This window comes from Tachypleus tridentatus, chromosome 2 (assembly GCF_004210375.1).
Source record: "Tachypleus tridentatus isolate NWPU-2018 chromosome 2, ASM421037v1, whole genome shotgun sequence".
Classification (NCBI taxonomy): Eukaryota; Metazoa; Arthropoda; class Merostomata; order Xiphosura; family Limulidae; genus Tachypleus; species Tachypleus tridentatus.
Window position 1 is genome coordinate 111,294,012 of NC_134826.1, and position 24,654 is coordinate 111,318,665.

A 24,654-nucleotide genomic window follows, 5' to 3' on the forward strand; every position below is an offset into this window, starting at 1 on the left:
TATAAGTAATTATGTAATTTATTTTGACTATCTGCCAAACTATGTTATACAACCAGAGAGTCCACAAATGAAATACAGACAATAAATTTCGTTAGTAATGCACTAGATTAGCATAAAACAATAAATAATATAATATTGTCATTTTGTGTCAGTTTTGTGAAGGTATTGAAACTTTATTATTGGTCCTACTAAGGTACAGTTACGACAGAAAGTGTTCGTACCCCTGCATCCCGAGTAGTGTTTTGCTCATAACTTAAAAAAAATATCATGATTAGGCTAATAGACGTACAATATATTATAAATATTATACTAGCACACATCTACATAAACTTTTATGTAAATTAAACGACAAATAAACTGTTTATAAACAAATAACCAAAAATAGGAGGAGCAGAAAGTGTTCGTACATTTCAAAATGTGTGAAAAAACTGATATTCCCGTAAAAAAATTGTTTAGTTTGCGAATAAACTACATTATACCATTCCACTTATAAGAAGAATGATGCTTGGAACTTGCGGCTTGGGCGTCGTTGGATTTTCCAGCACGACAATGACCCAAAGCACACATCGAAATATGTGCAATTTTCGTTGCAGAGGAACCATATAAGCGTTCTGGGGTGGCCATCGCGGTCACTCGATCTCAACCCAATTGAAAACGTATGGCATGAGTTGAAGACCAGGCTTCATTAGCGTCATCCGAAAAATTTGCAAGAGTTGGAGGCCTTCTGTAAAGAAGAATGGAAGAAAATACCAGTCGAGTACTGTCAAACGATCATGGAGGGCTATGAGGAGAGACTGCACCAACTCGTAATTCACCTGAAAGGCTACACAACTGACCATTAAAGTGGACACACGAACACTTTCTGCCCCTCCTATGTTTAGTTATTTGTTTATAAACAGTTTATTTGTCGTTCAATTTACATAATAATTTATGTAGATGTGTGTTAGTATAATATTTATAATATACTATACTTTCATTATCCTAATCGTGATACTTTTAAGTTATGAGGAAAAAACTACTCACGACGCAGGGGTACGAACACTTTTTGTCGTAACTGTATTTTCAACATACAGGAATTATCCTGGGGAGAAAGATGGTTTTCTAAATTTAAATTGTAATGTGCATATGACTTTAGAAATGTCAACTACTGAAATGGCTTACCGCTATCATAGGTTAAAAGATCAAAGACTACTCAGTGAAACCTGTCATATCGTATTTAAAACCACTGTATCACCGAACTCCGGGAAACTTACAAAAACATGTTGAGTAATATGTTATAAAAATGAAAGAACATTGATATCATTGTGTTAACAATACAAGAATGTTCAAAAACATACTGTAATTGAACTTCAAATGATATGTTAATACAACTGATACAATTGGAACTCTTGCAAAGTAAATTCACCTGCATTAGTATGAAAACCTAAGGACTTAAGGAAAAGATGATATTCTCTACTGAGACATAAGTTACCTCACTATTTGAAAAATGCATATAATTCCGTTGTAATACCAAGTATTTCTTTGCAATACCGTTAACTGTGACTTAGTTTTGAAAGATCATAAAAACTTTTTTAATATAAGTCGAGAAATCATCTTACGTACTATTCATTTTAGAACCTTACGCAAAATACAGAAATCATTTGAGACTAGTCTCTATTAAAATCTTCTGAATTACGTTTATTAATCCTTTTGTCACAGCTGTTTCTTGCCTCCATGGCTACTTTGACGCCACTGTAAACAGGATCGTCTTCATTTCCGCAAGTTCTCATAATCTTCTTTTGACGTAAGCTAAAATTGTAACATTTAAATTAAAATGCGCATATTTACTTATCTTTTAACTAAAAGGAATTCACAAAACACTCGCCGTTAAATCACTGTTTTTATTGTAACAGCACTTCTTTAAATACAAGATTTTTAGAATAATACAAAAACACACACTGAAACGTATAAGTCTAACATCATTTAAGCTTTCATTAAGTAGAGCCTATATTCGATAAAGAGGTAAACTAGCAGTGTAATTTGGGTTCGTTTTACATATTTAGTATTGTTTGGGTTAAACATTACTGTACAGAATATTATCAACAAATGAACTTATAAAGCCATTCTACAACCTAATCTTAGATCTTTTAACAACTTTAATAAGCTTTTAATATGTTTTTATACAAAATGCCTACTAAAGTATACCTACATCCTCCTTTTGTTTACATCTGTTGAAATGAAATGCGTGTGCACGTGCCATTAAATAGGAAGGTGCGCTCTAATATTAAGGACACTAAAAACTGAGTAGTGTCATAATAGATTACTTTAAGTACCTCTTTATCTCTTTTAAGGAGTGTCCATTTTGTATATATATATATATACCTATCAAATGTCCAATTTTATCTAAGTATATTGCATAATTATCACCCTTAAAGCTGAAAAGTGTTTTAGTGTTCAACTGGATAGAAGAATTTATTAAGAAAGAGCAAAATGAAAGCTCGGCACGGAGCCTAGGTTAAGTGAATTCAACAAAACTATGAGTGGTAATGTAAGTGGCGTTAAGAAGTAATGAGTTGGTGGGCACACTACTGAATGTGAATTATTAAGATAAAATATATTAAGCGCATGGCTGAAAAGTCAAAAGAATACCTATGAATGCAAATCAATTTTACAGACGCATGGGTGATAATCTGTGACGAATAATAATTGAATAAACAAGAATAATATTGGATGTGCAGATTAGTTATTGAACATGGGTGATAATCTGTGACGAATAATAGTTGAATAAACAAGAATAATATTGGATGTGCAGATTAGTTATGAAGAAATGAATAGTCGCATATAAGATCCTTTATATGCAAATAAATGTATGTAAATACATTGATGAGTTATATAGTATTTGGATTATCTCTGGAACGCATTATAATTAACCTGTATTCACATAAGTGTTAGACCAATGAGTAACATTAATGCTATCGGTCTATCCTTACAAAGTCCATTAGCCTCTTGCCTTCTGGCATCTTTACTTCAACTAGTTAGATGAGGAACAGCAAAATTTTACAAATTTAAGATCTAGTGCGCCGACAAATTCACGTGAAAATACAATACGGACAGGCTCATTGTTATCTGTAGTGTAATATTGGAACAAATTTTCTGGCATACGGGGAAAGAAAAAGGGTACAATAGATATAATATATTTTTTAAATGATCTCGAGTATGAAGTATGACTAGATATATAGATTAATATCTGGAGGAATTTCCAAATAAACAAGAAACTGGTATGTGATTGGCTGGATTGAAGCACAGCTCACCAGAAGAATAACTGGTAAATAGAAAAGTAGGTTTATAGACAGACGTGTGAAAATGTTATATATTATGGTTGAGTATTTACCTCTAAATATACAATTAAAGCACAAAAATAGGTATGTAAATAAAGAAAAAAACATCGAACAATTGCACAGATTAATGGATATATAGAAGTCCTTACAGAGCGAGGAGCAGCAGGTAGATAGTTGATTGGAGGTAACAATTGACGAATAAAGTAATTTATGTAAAGATAAATAAATAAACAGAAAGTTGAGAGGGAGATTAAAAGATGGATGAGTGACTCAACACGGTGTTTTAAGTGCATGTCATATTATATGGATGTACTATTAAGTCAGTAAGTATAAAAATAATTGAGTTAAAGGGTAGAAATAGTTTGACTAAGGAAACAACGTTCTGGTTACTAGAAACATATATACACATTGACGGGTATAATAAACGTAACCTCTATATCGTTTGAATTTTCAAATCACTGACAAGCTAAAGTCATTTGAATCAATACTTACATGTTATCGATTTCGTTCATTGGAGTAACTTTAATATATTCCACGTATAATCTAGGTTTTCGGAACAGTATCCAAGTTAGAGGGTTAAAAATGGTTGAATGATGTTTCCAACTGAAGCCAATTTTAGTGATGTCACCAATATATTTATCAGTTGTTACTAAGTAGGTGTACTGGGCACCATGATAGAACTCTTCCAAACTAAAATATAATCAGAAAAGAACTACTTTAATCTATTGTTATTGTTTTTAAAGTAGAACTTGTTTATACTAGTTGCAAAAATATATAGATTATAATAAAATACCCATTTTATTATCTCTTACTAACACGATTATTTTAAGGCCAAACATAAAGTAACTATATAAAAGAAAAGCGTTTTTAATTTGCAGTAAATTAATACCTGTAATAACCACTTTATTTACAATTCAAATAATTATGCTTTATTTAAAACAGTTATTAATTACTAAAATTAAGATAATAAGTAATTGCTCTGTACTAAGCGCATTTGTAAAGGTTGAATTAAGACCGAAAAAAAGGGTAACATCACGTTTACAAAAAATACATGATGGTTCAATGAAAAAGTGAACTTCAATTTCGAGTTTCACGTTCGATTAGCTAAAAAAAATCATATGTTAATCTTGTTCTGTGATCTGTGATGTAAGATTCATCATGTGCAGAGGAGCACTCAAATTCACTATGTATCGTCTATGATTTCATATCATATAATTATTTATCACTCTCTACGAGAGTTACGTAATTTACTTTTTATTCTGTGGATAACTTAAACTTTTACTTTACAGAAAGTAAGTGGTCTTGAAAGTATCACGCCTTTATTTAGAGTAATAATTTGTTCACTGTTTTACAAATAGTATTTTAGTAACTAGTGTGTTATCAGAAAATGCAGTTTATTACATGACTTGTTTTCTGTTCGGTTTCATTGACATCATGAGCTGATGCATTGTTTCGTGCATGTGATTAAATGCTATATTAAGTGATGACTAATCGCATCTTGTCAGGTTTCGAATAGAGCTTCACTAATCTGACACCTTGTATCCAAACATGTTTTGGCTTATCAGCGTAACTAACTAGGTACCTTGAGTGCTGGCCTTCCCGACGAAAGGTTCATGTCATTTGTTCTCAGAATTACCATCATTTGCAATTCAGACGACGAAAGATCCCCTAGACAAAGCCTATTAAGTTTGTAGACTGTGAGCATAATGATGTTTGCTACAATATAAAATTATTTCGTGGGTCTGAAATTGTATAGATATGCCTTAAAAAGCAAAGCGCATGCTTTTTCAAGAATTAATGTTTATGTGAAAAAATATAAGAATTTGATAGTTAAAGAAAAATATTCCAAATATTCCGTTCAAGTACTTTGTTGACAACAAATTGGTTCAATTTCCTTTTTTTCAATAAAGTGCACCATACTTTACTTTATCCTTGGAAAATAATACTTGTTTGTTTGTTTTGGAATTTCGCACAAAGCTACTCGAGGGCTATCTGTGCTAGCCGTCCCTAATTTAGCAGTGTAAGACTAGAGGGAAGGCAGCTAGTCATCACCACCCACCGCCAACTCTTGGGCTACTCTTTTACCAACGAATAGTGGGATTGACCTTCACATTATAACGCCCCCACGGCTGAAAGGGCGAGCATGTTTGGCGCGACGGGGATGCGAACCCGCGACCCTCGGATTACGAGTCGCACGCCTTAACACGCTTGGCCATGCCGGGCCTGGAAAATAATACAGATGAACAAGATGTGGTTGTATTTTCTTGATGACGAGAAACCAACTTGAAATTAAAATGTATCTCAGAACGGCTGGTATGGGTATTAACACTTTTACTAATAAAGCAGAAAACAACATTATGGCCTTCCTAGGTCATCTTCAGGTCAAAGTTGTTCTCTGTTTTATTACTAAAAGCGTTAATACCCATACCAACCATTGTGAGATACTTATATTTTCGTTTATTTTAAACATTCATAAACTTTAAAATTTGTTTGAATAAATTGTTGATAATCAATGAATCTACTGGTTAGTTTTGCTGAAATTAAAATAACATAACGATTTTATACAGCTGAAAACAAAAAAGGTTTCTTTAGCCTTTACTTGATATTACCCCAAAACATTCAATCTGCCTTTTCGTGTCGGAACATTTATCTAATGTACATAGTATTACTTGCCTTATAACATAACTGTAAATGTATAACAGTATGAACAAATTCCAAGTAATATTAATGTTATACCTTTGTCATAAATATATTATATTTTATATTAAACAAAATTAAGATGTTGCTTTGTAATGTTTAAAATATTATTTAAAGCGTTACTACTTTCAATGAATACATTTATATACCATACTTTGGCCCGGCATGGCCAAGCGTGTTAAGGCGTGCGACTCGTAATCTGATGTTTGCAGGTTAGAATCCCCATCACACTAAACATGCTTGCCCTTTCAGCTGTGGGGGCATTATAATGTGATGGTCAATCCCACTATTCGTTGGTAAAAGAGTAGCCCAAGGGTTGGCAGTGGGTGGTGATGACTAGCTAGCTGCCTTCCCTCTAGTCTTACACTGCTAAATTAGGGACGGATAGCAGAGATAGCCCTCGAGTAGCTTTGTGCGAAATTCAAAAAACAAATAAATATCGTACTTAATGCTTACAATTAGGATAAAAGTAGATTTGTTGATAATTTTACCTAATTTGAATTTGTTATAGTGAACTTAGAATGAAAAGAGAACCTCGAAAAACAATTACTGCTCGAACCTGGTTCTTTATTCATAATTCATGCAAAAACTAATTCTAAATGCGCTATTACACAACAACAAGAATATATTTTCTTCATCTTAACATTATTCACGGTTGACCAAGAAAACTTAGGAAATGTTTGATCACTTAATAAATATTACTAAGCAAAGTTTTGGCATAATAATCGACTAATTCTTACTTGTAACTCAGAGTAACAATTGATAGTTTCGTGCCTGAAACCTGCTAGAGAAAGTAACATCACATCTGGGGTTGAAATAAAACATGAACTCAATTGAATTTAGTATATTAAAAATTGGAAATGTTCAAAACTATATAATTTTTTGTTTACATACAACGGAAAAGTGGTGTATTTCGTGTTTGTGTATCACACCTGTACAAAATGAACTTCTATATTTTGGGTATCTTAGATATTCATAAATCTATAATTAAGCGGTTCTACTGTTTCGCATTTTGGAAGAGATTATTACACATTATTGAAACTACTAATTTATATAACACTTTTAGTAAAATTTATAAAACAGCATTAAGATCAAAATAAGATTGCACTTCTAAACTATTACCTTACCGTAAAATATGGTTGACTGGAAAAGTAAGAAATACTTTATCATTTAATAAAACTTACAAAGCAAAGTTCTGCCTTAAAATGTTTAAACATAGACTATAAACTTTAATGTCTCGTGCTTTACATGTAGTAAATTTTTCATTAAATACTAAATTAAGTTAATGTTTCTATTTTATATTTCTGAACATTAATAATCGATTGTTTCTTACTCGTCACTCAGAGTAAAGTCCACTTCTCCTTCATCACCCTTCAAAGATAAATACAAGTGTCCCCGCTCATCCCGGCTCTTGCTGGGTTTGAACAACTTTACGATAACCTGGTAGTGAAACACTAACAACAAACTGGTGATGTGTTACAATACATAGAATTGGTCTTCTGCTCAAATACACATAATACTACATGTTAAGCAGCTTCACAACAACTTGGTACACGTGCATTGATAAGAAATTTATCATGCTTTAAAATACACATAACCCTAGACACTAACCTGGAATAAAATTGCAATACAATTATTAAATAAAGTACAGAATTGAATATTATGTGATCAGAATTCTAAGATTTAAGCTGTAACATCATTATATCCTGTTAAAGGCACAATACTTTGTTCTAATATATGCGTTAATTTTAGATAGTCTAAAAGAAGTACATCAGAGATGAATAATAACAGCGTTTTCGTTCTGTGTTAACATATTTTTAATACTGATGGATTCAACAGTAATGTTATAAACCTTCTGTAAGTTTTTTGTTTGAAATATTAAAAATGATTTAAGAATATGCAATAAATAACTTAAATTGATTTAAATATGTTTTCTCTTTTTGTAGACTAGCATCATTACTAAAAAAATTCACAGACACATGATATAATAAAACATTTTTATAATTTGGAAAACTCTTAATGAAACACAACAATGTGTGATATGTTCCTTTATTGTTTATTTAGAAAAGCAGCACATGAGGCAAACGTGAAATTTTCAAACTAAACGTGATCTCAAGAACGTATCTTCCAAAGGCCAAGTCATGAACCACTGTGGTTCATTAGTAGCCTTTTTTAAAATTCTCAACTATTTTGTTTACCTCTTTGCATCGAATAACAGTTTTGATTTATTGCTTTTATCACTTGCCCAAAGTTGAGGATGGAGAGTGTTCTCCGTTGTATCAAACCCTAGAACCTTCGATCCCTGGTACATACTAGCTATAAGACCACACCTAATGTCCAAATGTTATGTTATTGTTCGTGAACATAGTAAAAGACAAACACAAGACAAGTATTTGTACTATTGAGAAGATGTTAAACTGATAAGCTTGATGATAACGAACTCATAATTTATGTGCATAATCTCAATAATTGATTTAGCAATATCCTTGTTGACGAGAAACCCACTTGAAATAAAAATGTTAACTTGAAGATGACCTAAGAAAATTGAAATGTTGTTCTCTGCTTATTAATAAAAGTGTTAATACCAATACCAGCCGTTCTGAGATATATTTTGATTTACCAGTAATGTAATACTCGATGATAACTGGCTTAACCCTTATCTATAACAGTTAAGTTTTGCCGTCACAATATTTGATAATAACCTAATAAATAGTTAATTAACGTCGTCCTTATCAATAGCAATAAAGTCATCGTTATTTACTCCAAAGATTCTAGATAACAACCATGACATCACTTCACTTACGTAATAACGGTCATAACAATAACGCAGAAAATTCTATAACGATTTTGTCACCAAGAAAACATTGTTAATATCGATAGAAAAATAACTGTAAAATATTTCATGTCAATCTTGTAACTAACTCACAAGCTCTTGCTAACAGATGTGTGATTACTTCACAGAATTTCTCAAAAAAGTTCTTATCAATCCAAAATACGTTGACAACAACCTTACTTTTTGGCAAATAAAGGGATAATGATTCATGTAACTAATCATTGCTTAGCTTGCTTACGTAAACAACGGAAAAAGGAGTTAAAAGTAATAACTTGATTTCATTCTTAAAAATGCAAAATGAAGTTAACAAACACACTTACTTCAGACAGTTCAAACTGCAGAAACTCAATTAATATAAAACTATCAGAAAAGTACGATAAAAATAATCAGAAAAGTTTAACTATTTTTTTTAAATCTTAAGTTAACTTTTTTTTACATGGCTTTATATTAAATCATTTGGAACATAACATGACAAAATCACTGAAATAGATTTGATATCTATACTTTAGGTTTACATAAGCTAATAGTAGGAACACATCACATACGTAGGCTTCTCCAAGAACCACTTACAGCAGAATGGAGATGATCCACTTGTTTTCAGGTACATTTTAACTGATTTACTATCATCCTTGTGTGGTTTGAATTTTTCTGCACGTAAACCCATTACTGCACAGCGACTTCCATCTAAACCACAGTCGGCACATCTACCTTTTAGGAAGGTTTCCCAGTCCTGACAGACATACCCCACAGGCACACAGCGGTGGGAGTTAATACTATGGTGAAAAAAATCCACTGCTCTTTGGTGGTTACAGCCCACGAACCGTCGTATTCCTTGTTAAAAATATTACGTTTAACTACGTTGTCCAATAACAAATTTTATATAACCTAGCACTAAAAATTAATCGTCTAATTTCTATATATTTAAGTTAAAACTGTAGATTTTTTACCCTAAGCATTATCAAACTAAAGTCACGTAAAAAAGTCTTCAAAATATTTAGTCACATGCCAGTTTCACAAATAATATACCTGTTAATTTTACCCTTCCATATCAAGTAAAAAAAAATATCTGGCGATTTTTATAAAATGTCTTTATATGGAATAGCAAAAATATCACTTTCATTATCCACTTGCTTAAGCTATGTAATGGTTGAAAGCTTTATCTTCGTGCACCTTTAAGTCGTTGGCCTCATTTCCAGATGGATTTCCCTTTTAATCATGTTGTATACTGTTGCCTGTAGCATGTGTACAACTTTTGACGCTGACTTAATGTTCATGGATTCTCACCTGTTACATGATTTTAAACTTTTTTTTTATCGCAATAGTGGTACGACATCTTGTAATTATATCTTTGGATGGTCCCAGTATCCCATTTCAATCCATATTATTATTTTGTACGGAAAGATGTTGTTGTTTTGAATTAAGCACAAAGCTACTCAATAGGCTATCTGTGCTCTACCCACCACGAGTATCGAAACCCGATATGTTGTAAATCCGCAGACATACCACTGAGCCACTGTGGAGCAGGGAAGATGTTATGCCACCATCTTCGATGATATGTAAAGTTTTTATGTTGTGCTTTACATCAATCTCAGTTTTGTCCCAGCAATGCATTTAAATAATTTACTGGGCTTGGCTCTTATTCATGTCATTCTACGAGAAAGAGAACTTAATGCTTTGTTGGATTTTTTTCTGTAGATTGAATAATACTCTAGCTAAAAGTTACTATACTCTTTGCACATGCTACGCTATAGACATATAAACTACTCTCTGAACGTTTAGCTGAGTGCTAAAGCTAAATATGGATTTATGTGTAATTTGCTTTTATAAATAAGGCTGTACTGAACCTGAGAGAGCTAAACTTTAGCAGATTCTATTTTATATATAAAACTTTACGTAGAGAGCTTTAAAAATCTTACATGGAATTTAGTTGATTTAACCAAACGTTCAGTTTAGCATTTTTTAGTTTTTAATGTGAATTTTGTTTTTTATTAACGATCACCATTAAAGATTTGAACATAACGTGAGTAGGTTTCAGCAGACATTTAAAATATAGTTTATACAATTATGTAGTTTTTATTTTAGACTTTACTTCTAGGTGTTTGAGGACTTTCGTCGATTTTTGTGAACTATAGCTTTAGATTTAAGATTTGTCTTGAGTAGAAGATATGATTCTTAGGGAGATAGAGTCAATCTAGGGTGTTCTATTAAGTAAACTAAAGTAACACTATTAAAAACCTCATACTCAGCCCTTGTAATTTATATATTTATCAAGCATTCTCTTAAACTCACTTAAACTCGCTTCCACCAGATCCGAAAGCAAACCATTCCAAAGACCAATTACCCTGTTGGAAACATAAAACTGTCTAAGCTGAAGATAACTCCTACCTATCAAAATTTATATTTACATCTCTTAGTTTTACCATGTTCACCATGAAGTATAAAAGAAATGATGCACTAACACTATCAATTCCTTTAACAATATTAAACACATCAATCAGATCCCCCATTACTTTTCTTTCTTCAAAAAAGCTATTTCTGATATTTTAATCTTTTTTCGTATAACAAACTTTCCATCCCAGTAGATCTCCTCTGAATTATTTATAGAACAATGCAATGTCCTTCCTAAGGCATGGAGCCCAAGCCTGAAATACAGTATTCCAAAATATGATCTTACCAGTAACCTATATAACTGAATTATAATCACTTTAGACTTGAATCCGATATTTCTGTGAATGAAATCTAAAATAATATTTGCCCTAGCAATAGCAACAGCACACTGTTAGGATGGATTAAGAGGTTGATCAACCACAACACCAAGATCTTTTTCTTTCATAACACTGTTAAGATTATACCGATCCCAATTATACTGAAAATTCAAATTATGATAACCCATATACATTATCTTACAATCATTATAACTAAAGCTCATCTGCCATTTATTTGTTTAACTCACTAAATGAGCTAAATCCATTTGTAGGGAATCAGCGTTCTATTCAAAGCCAGCAACACCCAAGACCTTAATATCATCAGAAAATTTAATTAATTTACCGACTATTCCTTTGTCTATGTCATTGATGTATATCAAAAACAGCAAAGGTCCTACGATTGAGCCCTGAGGTATTGAACTCCATTTATAACAACCCTCTGCTTTCTTCCATCGAGCCAATCTTCTATATAATTATCCAACTTGTCTCCCTCATCTGTGGGGACAATTTTTACAAGCTTTATATATGGCACCTACTTAAATCTTTTGGAGTTTCAAATACATCAAATTTACACCCTCACCCTTTTTCAAAGATTATCAAAAGATTTGTAAGGCAATGTTTTCCATTAGTGGAACCATGTTAACAGTCAATAAAATTCTAAACTTTGTTAAATGACCTTGCAGGGCATCTTTTATTAGATTTTCCAAAACTCTTTCCATAACTAATGTAATAATAATCGATCTACAAATAATGAAGCATTTTTTTATTTCTTCCCTCGAAACGAAAAGCAACATTAGTTAGCTTCAAATCCTCCGGCACCTGTCCACCATCCAAGGACTTACAAAAAATAGTAACAGATGGCTCACATATCTAATCCTTAGCCTCCTCCGAAATTATTGGGGAAATATTATCTGACCCAGGTAAACTTACCTTACAGTCAAATTTGAATTATAAGATAAATTAATCAAGGTAGTGAGCTTTAACTAAATAATCTTTGTCAAATTTACCAGTCAGGAAAAAACACAGATGAAAGAATACTCTCTCCTTGGAACTTCTAAATCTCTTATTTGAACCTTCCATCTTTTTAACATAGAGTAAGAATATTTTATGTCATAATTATCTGTTATATACCATTGCCAAGTACAAACAATCTTCGGTAGTAGTATCATACTTTTAATGTCAAATCATGTTTCTGACACAATCCGTTCTACAGTGATGTTATATTGGCTGTGGTTGGCATGTGACTTGCTGATTAAAAAATGTATATTTATGCAAATATAGTGTACTCAACTCTGTATTTATCCAGTGTTTTTTTAATTTCCCTACAGGCCAGTTTTTAACCGAAAGTTGTCATAAACTTCTGCTGGTCCTTTTGCTTAGGTAAGTGTTACATGCAACAATATCTATCCAACAGAAGCTTCTTTCAGTTTAACCTTATGTCTGTTTATCCCTTTGAATGAGACAAGCTGTGACGGATTTATTGTCATATATCTATTTTAATATCGATGTTTGTTTAAGCTAAATTTATATCAGAAATGTACAAAATTTATACTATTAAATCTGTTTATAAAACTCCCGCCAATTCACTAACGTTGTAGAAGATTTTCGAGTGTAAGAACCAGTAACATGTGTGAACGTAAACATTAGTGTATATCAGTATTGTTATGCAGGCTGAAATTTCTAGAAACTTTTGTCACATGTATAAATGTAACCAATGCGACGCATCAAGAAACAGTGTATATTATTGGTTTGCTATGGTTGGTATACTATAAATCTCGGAAACTATAAATGTAATAATTGCTTATTAATTGAAAATTTCAGATATCTGATCAGGAACGTTTATAAATTTCGAACATTAGAAACCATTTAATTTCAGTGGATTCACATTACACATTATTATTTTTATGAAGTTATATAACTTCAGCAGCGAAAAACGTTTCGCTTCATCAACAAAAATTGCAGAGCTAGCTAGCTCCCTTTTAAATGAATAGTACCTACATCAACTCGAAATTAACTCACTCATCGTGAACTATCGATAAGACATCAGTGAATGTTCTGACCAAAAATTAGACTCGATATTGTTTTCAAAACTTTTGTACATAAATCATTATTAGTAATAACCGTTATTGTAAATTGTATTATTATTTGTATATTAAAATATATTTGTATTAAAAGAAGAAACTGTGTGTATTAATCCTGTTGGAAAGTGTTATAAATCTGATACATGTCGACATTTATTTAACTTCTAAATCTAAATTACAATTTAACTCAGTTACAGGTTATTTTAAATTGTAATAACAACAAAGCCCATATCAAGCTGTTATGAGTTCAGGGTTATTTCTCTTGGACTAGTTTCTTGGTGAAGGTAATCAATGGATTATTGAAGATTTCATAAGACAAGTTTGTATTTTTTTACTATAAAGTGCAAAATAATATTATTATGCCGTCTTTCTCCTGTTTGGACAGCCTCTTCTATCCCATCAGCTACTACGAAGTCACAAGAGAAAGAAACAGTCTGTAAGATTTGTATTAAACCTCACCTGTATGTGATTGCTTATTTTTCATATGCTGTTTACGTTTGGTTTATTCTTTCGTTAATAATCCTGATCCTGCATTTTATCGAAACTTATACTTTTATTTTGAACATCAGTTTAATTGGATACCATATCACTTCTTAGGTAATTAGTACTGACTTTCATAAAGATTACAAAGTAGGAATTTACAGTAAATGTTAACATTCTAGTTAATTAAATGTGATGCCTTTTGCAATAATTGTTAATACTCTCTCTATCTAATTCTGTGTTAACAATGTATCTAGTTGTTCTCAATGTAAATTAACTCCTTAGGTTTTGTTTCTATTTCAAATAAAAAGCTGCACAATGGTTCATTTGTTCTATGTCAACTACAGAAATCGAAGGGGCAGTTGCGCATACCCGTCTTTAAATGTAAACTAATAGACTAAAAGGAAGATACATAATCAGTGCCACCCACCGCTACCTCTTGAACTACACCTGTCTTACCAGACAACAGTCACTTTTATAATTAAACCACAGCACTTTAGAGGATCGTTTATGAGGCAACTGTCAGCGAACCATGAGCTTTCAGTTTCACTGACCAATCACTCTAACCACTAGGCCTTTCACAACCTTGTCACTGACTATTTGTAAAGTACTAGTACGTTATGCTATTAACGTTTCTTGCTGTTTCTAACTACTGGAACGTATGTTAGCGTTGTTTCTATCAAGTTATGATGTATGTTAATGATAACAACATTTCTGTTCTATTCGTAATGTATGATAGCGTTGTCATAGCTATTACAAAACTGTGTTAACATTATTTCATGATATTTACAAATAAGTGTTAGTGCTATATGTTGTCATTTCCAATATATGTTGAAACTCTTTCTGGCTACTTGTGATGTATGTTAACTTTATTGGTATTTAAAATTTATGTTCATGCTGTCTATGCTCACATGCAATATCTCTCAACACTGTTACTGGAAACAATAGATGTATAAAAGCAACAGTTTTATATTAAACACAAAGCAGTACAATGGACTATCTGAGCTCTGCCCACCGCGGAGATCGAAACCCGATGTTTAGCACTATATGCTGTCAGAGTTATCGTTGAACCACCCAGGAGTAAAAGTAATAGACAATAATTTAAATGCTTAACCGTTCATCTACACAGGTAAATAATCCATCATGTTAGAACGTTGGTTTTGCTTCTGAAGTTATGTTTAAAAATTGTCTTTCAAGTATTCATTAAACATCTTGAACAAATAAAAGGATACAAAGTAGGCTACTGCAAGTTGAGTAACAACTTATTTATATAACGCAACGAATGGTCTGACGTTTCACTTTACATTATTAAAACAAAAATTCAAACAAATAAATAAAGTGAAAACAACAGCTTATACTTTGGTGTTTAATGTGGATATTTTAGTTCAATATTCTGTTCCCGTATCAGTTGAAATACCGAATACAGTAATGAAAAGAATGTTTTATTGTTCATAAACATTTTTTTCCGAGCCTAAGATCCGTATTTTTCTAATAAATAAAATATTACCTTTATCATTTTAACTATTAAAAAGCTAATGAAAATACCACAGAAATAGAACAAAGTACCAGAAGACTTGATATTAAAGAAACTAGTTTCGACACATTTGTGCGTTATCTTCAGTTTCACTTCATACAGAAATATAACGAGAAAAAAAGGGCCAACAACAAAAACAAAAAGAATGAAGAAGTGATTGAAGAAAACACACGGTTATATCAATTTATTTTCTTGTATATATAGCCTTTTGAAATCGTCTGATATTTTTTCCATTCACTGTGGTTTTCACTAACTTTTTAACTGTTACGTATAACATTGTGTTCTTTTATGACTAACTATTAAAAGCTTATGCACATATACAAGGAAATTTCATCAATAAATTGCTTTTTCTCTTTAGCTTATTAGACCTTCTAGTTGTTACATAAATTATTAAAGAAAAAATGGTTATGAATATTTTCAATATAAAGTATCTGTTTCCATCAGTTTTAAAGAATTGTTTTCTGTTAAAGAATTTGGCCTTAAGAGCATATAAAAAATGTTAAAGCAATAAATCATTATTTTATGTTTGGTTTTAGTAATACGTTTTGTCTATTTTCAAGCCAAATTAAAGGCAAGGAAAACAGGGCAGTTGCCCAGGACTTCTAAAAAGTTAAAAATTTAAAAAAATAGATGAAAATAAAAGAATATAAATAAAAATAGAATAATTGTTTTTAAAATAAATAACTAAAAAATTTTCAGGTCTATGAATACCATTGTATATGAGTATAATATGTTTAATAATATTGTATATTTGTTCATAGTCTTACTTTTTTATCTCACTTAGACCTTTGCAGAAACAAATGCTATGGAATTTGGGCGAAGTAGATCGAAAAGTATAAAAGTACCAAAATGCTCACAAAATGAGCCCTTGCCTTGAGTCCTCTTTCTCCTAAGTGGGTGTGTTTTCATATAGCAAAGCCACATCGGGCTATCTGCTAACTCTACCGAGGGTTTTTCTAAGCTCAGCCCTGTTTGTCATATTAGGTTACTGGTTTTTAAAAAAATGAAAACTTTAGATAGGAAGCCTCTTTCTCAATATTTGTTAAATTGCAAAATGGTTTAACACTAAAAATTAAAATCATACGTTACATGATTATCTTCGGTAAATGAAACATTATTTTCTATATTAGTAACATTGAATAGAATACTTATTTTTAAAATAACGTGTACATAGTGTTATTGGCACTTGTTTGTCATTTAGAAATAACCAAAATTTTACATTACTGTAATAGGAATTGTACTTCTGTCTTTTAACTGTAGTACTGAAAGAAACAATAAGAAAACCAGATTTCTACATTAACATAACGAATAACAGAATTACAGATATAACAATTGTTGTCTAGAATTTCTTTCAAGACATCACTTGTTATCCTGCTTTCAACTTTTCTTACCTTCTAGCAAACCATCAGTAATGAAGGAAAGAATTTGATCCTTTTTGCAACCTGGTTGATTGGTCCCATCATTAGGGAAAAAATCCACGTGTCCAACTACTTGGCTCATTCCCAATCCTATATAAAAATTCATCAGTTTTGTAAATTTTAAGATATTTTTGCAAATGTTGTCACTGATGTAGTTCTTTTTTTACTCTGTAAACATAAATTTTCCTCTCAAAACACAAGATTTGGTCCTTGTTTAAGTGAAATTGGGAAAATTAAATTATATTAAGGTTTGACCACTCATTAATCATAGTAGCACCGACACCAAAAATTAGAAATCTACGTAAGCAGTTTAATTAATTTAAATTCAAATAATACACCTACAACATTACATTCATTTTTTTTTACGTTATCAATCTTGACCTTTTCGGTGTGTAATTATGTGGAAAAAATATAATTTATAATTTAGTATTATAAAAGCTACCAAATCAGTAGAAATACCAGTGGAAAATTTCAAGACTTACAACATCATAAAACTGGTTTTATTACCGACGGTTAGCAAAACAACAATAGCCCACTGTTTAACTTTGTACTCAACAAGAAACACTCACATAACATACAAGAATGGTTTTAGTTTTCGTTATTTCAAAAAAATTAGTGCTACTCTAATTAGATTTAATAGATGTGAAATTATTTGTTTTAACCTACTCCTAGACTTTTGAAATTAATTGACCCAGGTTTTGAGCGTTGTTAGCTTTCTTCCTACCGTTGAGTCACCAGTGGACAACACGAAACGAAGAGGTTAAACGCTTCTCTAAACGAATTATTTTATAATATTATAAAATATACCTACACAGAGATATTAAATAACTTCCATGATAACTGATATAATTATATGTGCTTCACTATATGTATGTTTGTTTTTAGATAAAAACAAAGCTACGCAATAGATTACCTGTGGTCTGCCTACCATGCAAATATGCTGCTGTACCACTAGGGGCATATATGTGTGAAAAGAATTACATATTCATATTAGAATTATTGAAACCAAATTTCTAATTAACATAGTATATTATCCGTTATGTAATGTATCCTACATTTTACTAATATTATTCAATATTTTTATTCTGAAAAGCAAAATTTTCAATGTAAAGCCTCGCTACAATTTCATCACAGGTAGTTACTTATGCATGAACAATTTTTGAACGAAAGTTAACTTACCCATCAAGAAAATCGTCTTTGCGTCAGTGTGGATCACATCAACGAACATAGCATCGGAAGGATCAATTCTGACTTCTGCTGGCAAGTTTTGAAAGTATGGTTCGGCTGGATCAACAGCTTTATCAAACAAATAAATAATTCTATATTTTCAAAGCATTCATGCTAAGACGTGAGTAAAATTTTTATACATTTTGGAAGTATTTACACATTTTAAATACAATCAATTTTTCAATTTCAAAAGTCAATTGTACTTCAAGTAAAGTATGACATTGGATTAAATAAACATACGCAAAAGTGTATAGCCTATTGTGTAGTTTTGTGAGTAACAACAACCAAAATAAAAGCCTAAGGCAATACTTACACACCTGTAATGTGGCCTAATCTATTTATTCGTTCACCAGCATATCCCGCTATCTGAGAGCCTAGACTGTGTCCAATAATATGACAGTCTTCTGGATTTAGACCGATCCATTCCTGTGGAGGTTTAGAATATTTTGCTATGACTACTTATTACCACACATAGACTTAGCATGCAAAACAAAGTACATATATTCTTTGATAGATTGTTTAGGCAGAGTATTCATGATGAAACTTTGTAGAATGGACGACAACTGCCTGTTGTGGAGACAGAAGCATAGAGGACGATGTTTCGAAAGTCTTTCGCCTTTCGTCTCTAAGTCAGTGTGTGTGTAGGTGTTGTTGGTCTTTTATAGTATCCTCTACACTTGTGTCTCCACAACAGGCAGTTGCCGTCCATTCTACGCAGTACATATAATTTTTTTTTCCAAAAAGATTTTCTTCAATATATCTGTTTATATGTGTATCATCATGGGCTAAGCAAACAAATAAAAAGAATGTTTTTGTTGTTTTCTTACAACAAAGCCACTTCAGACTATCTGCTGAGTTAACCAAGGGGAATTGAATCCCCTATTTTAGCATTTTAAATCCCTAGACTTACCACTCTACTAGAGGGAGACAAGATCTATAAAATAATGATTATTTATATACCCTATGGTTTAATATCATTAGAATTAGTTTTTATTCATCATGTTTCTGATTAAATTCTCATACAACATCCGCTATTTTTGTTCTTGTTTGGTTGTGATTAACATAATAAAATTAAGTTTAGTTTTTTGTGTCTATAGATAGCGTAGATATTGATTCTCGTTGTTAAAATACCTATTAATTTATATATTATACCTATTCACTTCTGTGACACATTTTTGCTATTTGTTTTTGTCCAAGAGTTGTTGTCTATTCACGTTATTATGTTTTAAACTCCATTAAGAATTGTTTTCTAAAGTAATGAATCTTTGCAAATATATGTTTTATTACAATGTCATTAAACCACAATACTAGTTGTACATGGGTCATAATCAATATACTGGCTCTTTTTATCTTATAAAAATAAGTAAAACTTCCAAAAGTTGTCTCATTAACTTCTGAATTGTTTTTGAAAAAGAAACAACAATATAGAATATGAAATCATATCACTAGCAAAACCGTTGGATGTACTTTTACACTTTTTTAAGTATATATTTTTAACTTCTTTCCTTTGTATGCTATAAAAGATTGTTAGCGACAATTGAAAATGAACTGATTCATCAACATTTGTGAAAGTTTGTAAACAGAAGTAATGCCAAAAAATTATCCCACCACATAACAATTATTGTATTTGCTTATTGATTCATCCACACTAAATATCCTTTACCACAGATTTGTGGTATTAAATTTACAGCACATTTACATTCAAATTAATTAACCTACCTTCAAAATTTATTAGTAAAAAGAATTTGCAGTTTTGAAACATTTTGTTAAACACTATTTGAAAGTCCCGAATTTTAGTATAAACAGTAATTGGTTATGTTTTTAAGTATACGAAGAATGAATAATAAATTTTATGTAATAATAAGAAATAAAGTTCTTGTTGCGAAAATACTGTGAAACAAATATCTGTTTTCATACATAAATATGTTAAAGCATTTTTTTGCAAATGCACTGCACTATAATGGAGACGTAAGACATATGCTGTACCTTTCCTATTGTTATTAACAGAAAAAACTCCGTCTTCACAATGCGGATGTAAATTGTTGCATAGTAACAAAAGTCAAACATGATATTGTTAACATATAGATGTTGTTTGTTATTAAGCAAAAGCTACACAATAGGCTATCTGTGCTCTGCCCACCACGTCTATCGAAACCCTGTTACTAGCAGTGTAAATAAACAGACATACTACTTTGCCAGTAGAGATCTGACATATAAAAGATAACTTGAACTTGCTAACAGCCTTTATATCAAGCAAAAAAATAGTATTCGTCTTGAATAAAAGTTTAAGGGTAACATTAAAATATTGCCTTCTAAACTTGCAGTTGAGACAGGGAAGATATCAATTTGTACATTTTTCTTTTCAAAAAAGACAAAGAAACTGAAAATAAAATTATTTAACGAATTACGTAAAAACTGATTAAATTCTCAAACGTATAGGCTATAAAACTTTATAAAAGTTGTTTATTCCGTAGCATATAAGAACATTATATTTACGATTTCCTGTCATAAAAACATTATCTAAGAACAAAAGCTGCCACTACAAACGATATAATATAACATTAACATTACAAACATAAACATCGCCGGTTTCTGGGCACAAAGAAACGTAAAATTTTATTATTTGTTAGAGCATATTAGTTTCAGTAATACAGTTTCTATCATCGGAACTATTGTTTACATTGTTAGCTCAGCCTCAGCTAACGTCAATTTTTTTTTGTGGTTGTATTTTTATCATTTTTCTAATATAGTAAGGCAATGTACCTGAAGAGAAATTACGATATTATAGTCTTTAATTTGAAACTATCGGATCTGTAAAATGTGAAAGTTTAATTAGTGCATTTGGCAAATATAAAAGTTTAAACACTGTCATCAAATAAATACCTAGATAGGCAAAAAAATTTGGCGCCATTAGTGAGTTATATAATTAATTCAAAGAAAAAGTTTGAACTTTGGTTAAATTAACTACATTAATTAAATAAATAATCATATTTTCAAAAATAGGACGCAATTTTATGAAAGAAAAATAAGCATATGTTGGAAAACATGAGAATTTGCAGTTTTGAAAATATTTATTAAATACTATTTGAAAAGTATGGATTTTAGGATAAACATTTATTGGTTATATTTCTGAATATAAGAAGAAGGAATAATAAAAAAATCTTACCAAATCACAATAAGTTATATTTATGTAAAAAAATATTGAAGACTGATGTGAATGTAGAAGAAAATGATATAAATTCGTTAAAATTGTCTAAATGTTTAAAACTAATTTATTATTATTAAATCTAAAATCAATTAATAGGTAAAACCTTCAGTTGCAGCTCTATTTCTTCGATTAAACGTATTAAGATTTTGTAAACGATATCTTAAGATATTGTATAAATTTCTTTACATCTTTGACTAAATATTTTTCCTTTTAACTGTAACGAATGTTTTGAATTTTGTTTACTCTTCGCGTAGATGGCGCTAATAATTCAAGTTCACCTGTTTACAAACTTTCTATTACGTTTAATATATTGCTAACTTTAAGCAATTGGTCTCGTCCCATCTCACATAACTTATATTCAACAGTCAATATGGATTGGATTAACTTATTGCTCAACATTGAATCTGAATGCATTTTAAACTGAATATAAGTTGATAGTGCGATTTCTATCCTGACAGAATGGTTCGAGCTTTTGTTAGGAGACAGAGTAGTTTTTATGTATTTTTTTATGGATGAAAATATTATGTAATATGAAGTACCTCTAATCTTGATATCAATAAAGCGATTTCGGCCCCGACAACACGGGTGTTGGCTGTTGCTTGATAATAAGGTAGTTTGTTTCCACCACTCCAGTCGACGATTATAATGTTGAAATCTCCTCCAAGAAGAAGCTCGTCTTTGAGACTCTATAAAACAAAATATATTTTGACGTTATGTTGCCGTTCAATTTCATACAACAGAAAACAAAAAACTATTAAGAAACATTGAAGAAATTATAAATAATTAACTTGATATCTGTAATAGAGTACTATTCGAATTTTTTCTTTAAGAAAAAAATGTTTTGTATATTCTTTACGATTTACTTCTCTGCGTGTTTTCAAATTCAAATAAATATACACAATTCAAATTTTATATAATTGTAAACGTAAGAATTTAAACTAGTTTCCAAGAAAAATCTTTTAAAACGTTTAATAGGTAAAACAGCGCTCCAAAACAGCACATAAAGTACTTTTATATACATTTAAACTCACCTTCATCCAGGGTCCAAACAGATCATTATCAATATAGCCATGCACAATAAACTTAGTTGGGCGACTTATACTGAATTCAGACTTCAGAACCGAATTTCTGTCTGAACTTTTCAGCAACCGTTCGTCTTTGGGACGATCTCTTGTGTACAGGTTAAACTGGACATTAATGATTTCTCGGTCATCAGGGAGAACATTGATTGGCCGAAAGAGAGGGTGAAAAAACACGCCACCAGTTCCAAAACATCCGAGTTCATCAATGCACTTTATTCTCTCTCCATGGAAAGTTTCTTTAAAAAATCAAAATGTTAAATATTACAAAACATAAAGATATATTGTACCTTTGTATTTATTTATCACACCCTAGTGGCAAAGCAAAATGTCTGCGGCTCACACCGCTAGGAACCGGACTGTGTGCAAAGCACAGATAGCACATTGTGTAGCCTTGTGCTTAATTCATACAAACAAACAAACATTAAAATTTATATTCTTTATTCATTCTACACTTATTGTTTTCGGACTTATTAAATGATTTTGAAAGGTTTTTTATATGAAAGTTTAGCTATAAACGTAAGCAATATCATTTTATTTTACTTCAAAGCAGGTAACTAAATTATATTAAAGGTGAACAGTTACTGATGCCGAAACTCTTGAGCTATGGAAGCTATGTACTTACCACAAACACATATATGTATCTACAGTTGAAAAATATATAACCTCAATGAACCAGAACCATTATTACTTCTTTTAAATAAAATGTGCACTAATGATTTCTCTTCAGTTATTGCAGACAAATATCTAGTCCTTCTTTTTATGTATATGAATAGTCAGTACCATTTAAACCAGTTCAAAAGTACTTAAGCACAGAAATACATTTTATCTTACTCCTTTTAATGTAGGAAAAAATGAGCTTTTACCATTATTTTGGTAATATTTGTGGAAATCAACTGCTGAAAGCACCTGGATCCATATAGTAGTGAAAACGAACAGCAAAGTAAAGTGTAACCCTTGAGGTTTCAACATTACTTTCAATAAAGTATACGTCGTCTATCTGGAAGAATTGTTTGAGCAAGAAAAGGGGTCTAGGATGACTTCTATTCCAACACTAACGATTCTGCCATCAAACGTCTTAGTTTTATCGAAAGTAACTTAAGCGCAGCATCAACATCATATGCGTGATAATGCACTAAGTTTTAACGATATCATTATCAAAGACATGATTAATACCATATGACAGATTCTCACGGATACAATTAATCATGTATTACTAAAACATAATAGTTATATAACAAGGCAAGTTACAACTTTCAAAGATCGAAAAGGATTTTCTTTATTTTTAACAGTTGCTTACTTAGGTAGGGGCTAGAGGGAACTGGGCCGACACAACCTTAAATTCGCCACTGATTTTTGAGTTGTAATATTTGTCAATTTCAATGAAACATGCACGATAACAGAAACTACGTCATTGAATAGTTCCATTTACTGGCATTTATAGTAAAATTTTTGTGATTGAAATTTTTTTATCTAAATTTAAAATACATACGTTGGACTTTTTATTAAATTTTGTTAAAATGTTCGTTTTCGATGCGTTTATCATTTGGTACTGTCACAAATGTTTATGTTGTTTTTAAAAGTTATGTTCGCATACAATTTTTTTTCTGTCTTGACCTACTTATTTAGAAACTTTATGCTATTAATGTTACATGAAAATAACATCTACATTTTATTTTAAAATACGTAAATAGCTCACAAATCGATTGGAAAATAAAATGTGCTTGAATTCGATGACATTGTATGTTTTCTATTTACTGAGGTTATTCGTAATTTAGAAGAATGATATTTGTATATTTTGCTGCTTATAAAACTATACTTACTCAGTTTTGTATTAAAATACTGGCAAAGTTATTCGAGGGCTATCTCCACCAGCCGTTCCTTATTTACAGTGATGAATTAGAGGTAAGTCAGTACTACCCGTATTCAACTTTTGGACTATGCTTTTACCAGTGAATAGTGGTATTGACCGTCACATTATAACGCTTCCATGGCTAAGAAAACGAGATTGTTCGGTGACAGAGATTCGAGAATACATTACCCTCAGGTTACAAGTTGAGCACTCTAATCACCAG

The 24,654-nt window shown here is 31.1% G+C and overlaps 1 protein-coding gene across 1 annotated transcript; it reads right to left on the reverse strand.

Moving 5' to 3' along the window:
- On the reverse strand, positions 1-23,675 carry LOC143244842 (pancreatic triacylglycerol lipase-like). Its single transcript, XM_076490240.1, has 10 exons — positions 23,446-23,675; positions 22,532-22,818; positions 22,040-22,186; positions 18,610-18,718; positions 18,245-18,361; positions 17,039-17,155; positions 9,418-9,678; positions 7,348-7,468; positions 3,810-4,007; positions 1-1,788 (listed from the first exon to the last, which is right to left on the reverse strand). Exons 1-10 carry the CDS (start codon positions 23,549-23,551, stop codon positions 1,647-1,649), a joined length of 1,605 nt encoding a protein of 534 aa, XP_076346355.1. The 5' UTR covers positions 23,552-23,675; the 3' UTR covers positions 1-1,646.
- Between the last annotated feature and the right edge of the window lie 979 nt (positions 23,676-24,654).

Coding starts and splice junctions, on each gene's coding strand:
- LOC143244842 (XM_076490240.1), bottom strand. CDS start 23,551: ATGTTGAAACCTCAAGGGTTACACTTTACTTTGCTGTTCGTTTTCACT. Junction 22,187..22,531: donor TGTTTGGACCCTGGATGAAG/GTGAGTTTAAAT, acceptor TTTGTTTTATAG/AGTCTCAAAGACGAGCTTCT. Junction 4,008..7,347: donor GACTTTACTCTGAGTGACGA/GTAAGAAACAAT, acceptor ATTATATTTTAG/TTTGGAAGAGTTCTATCATG.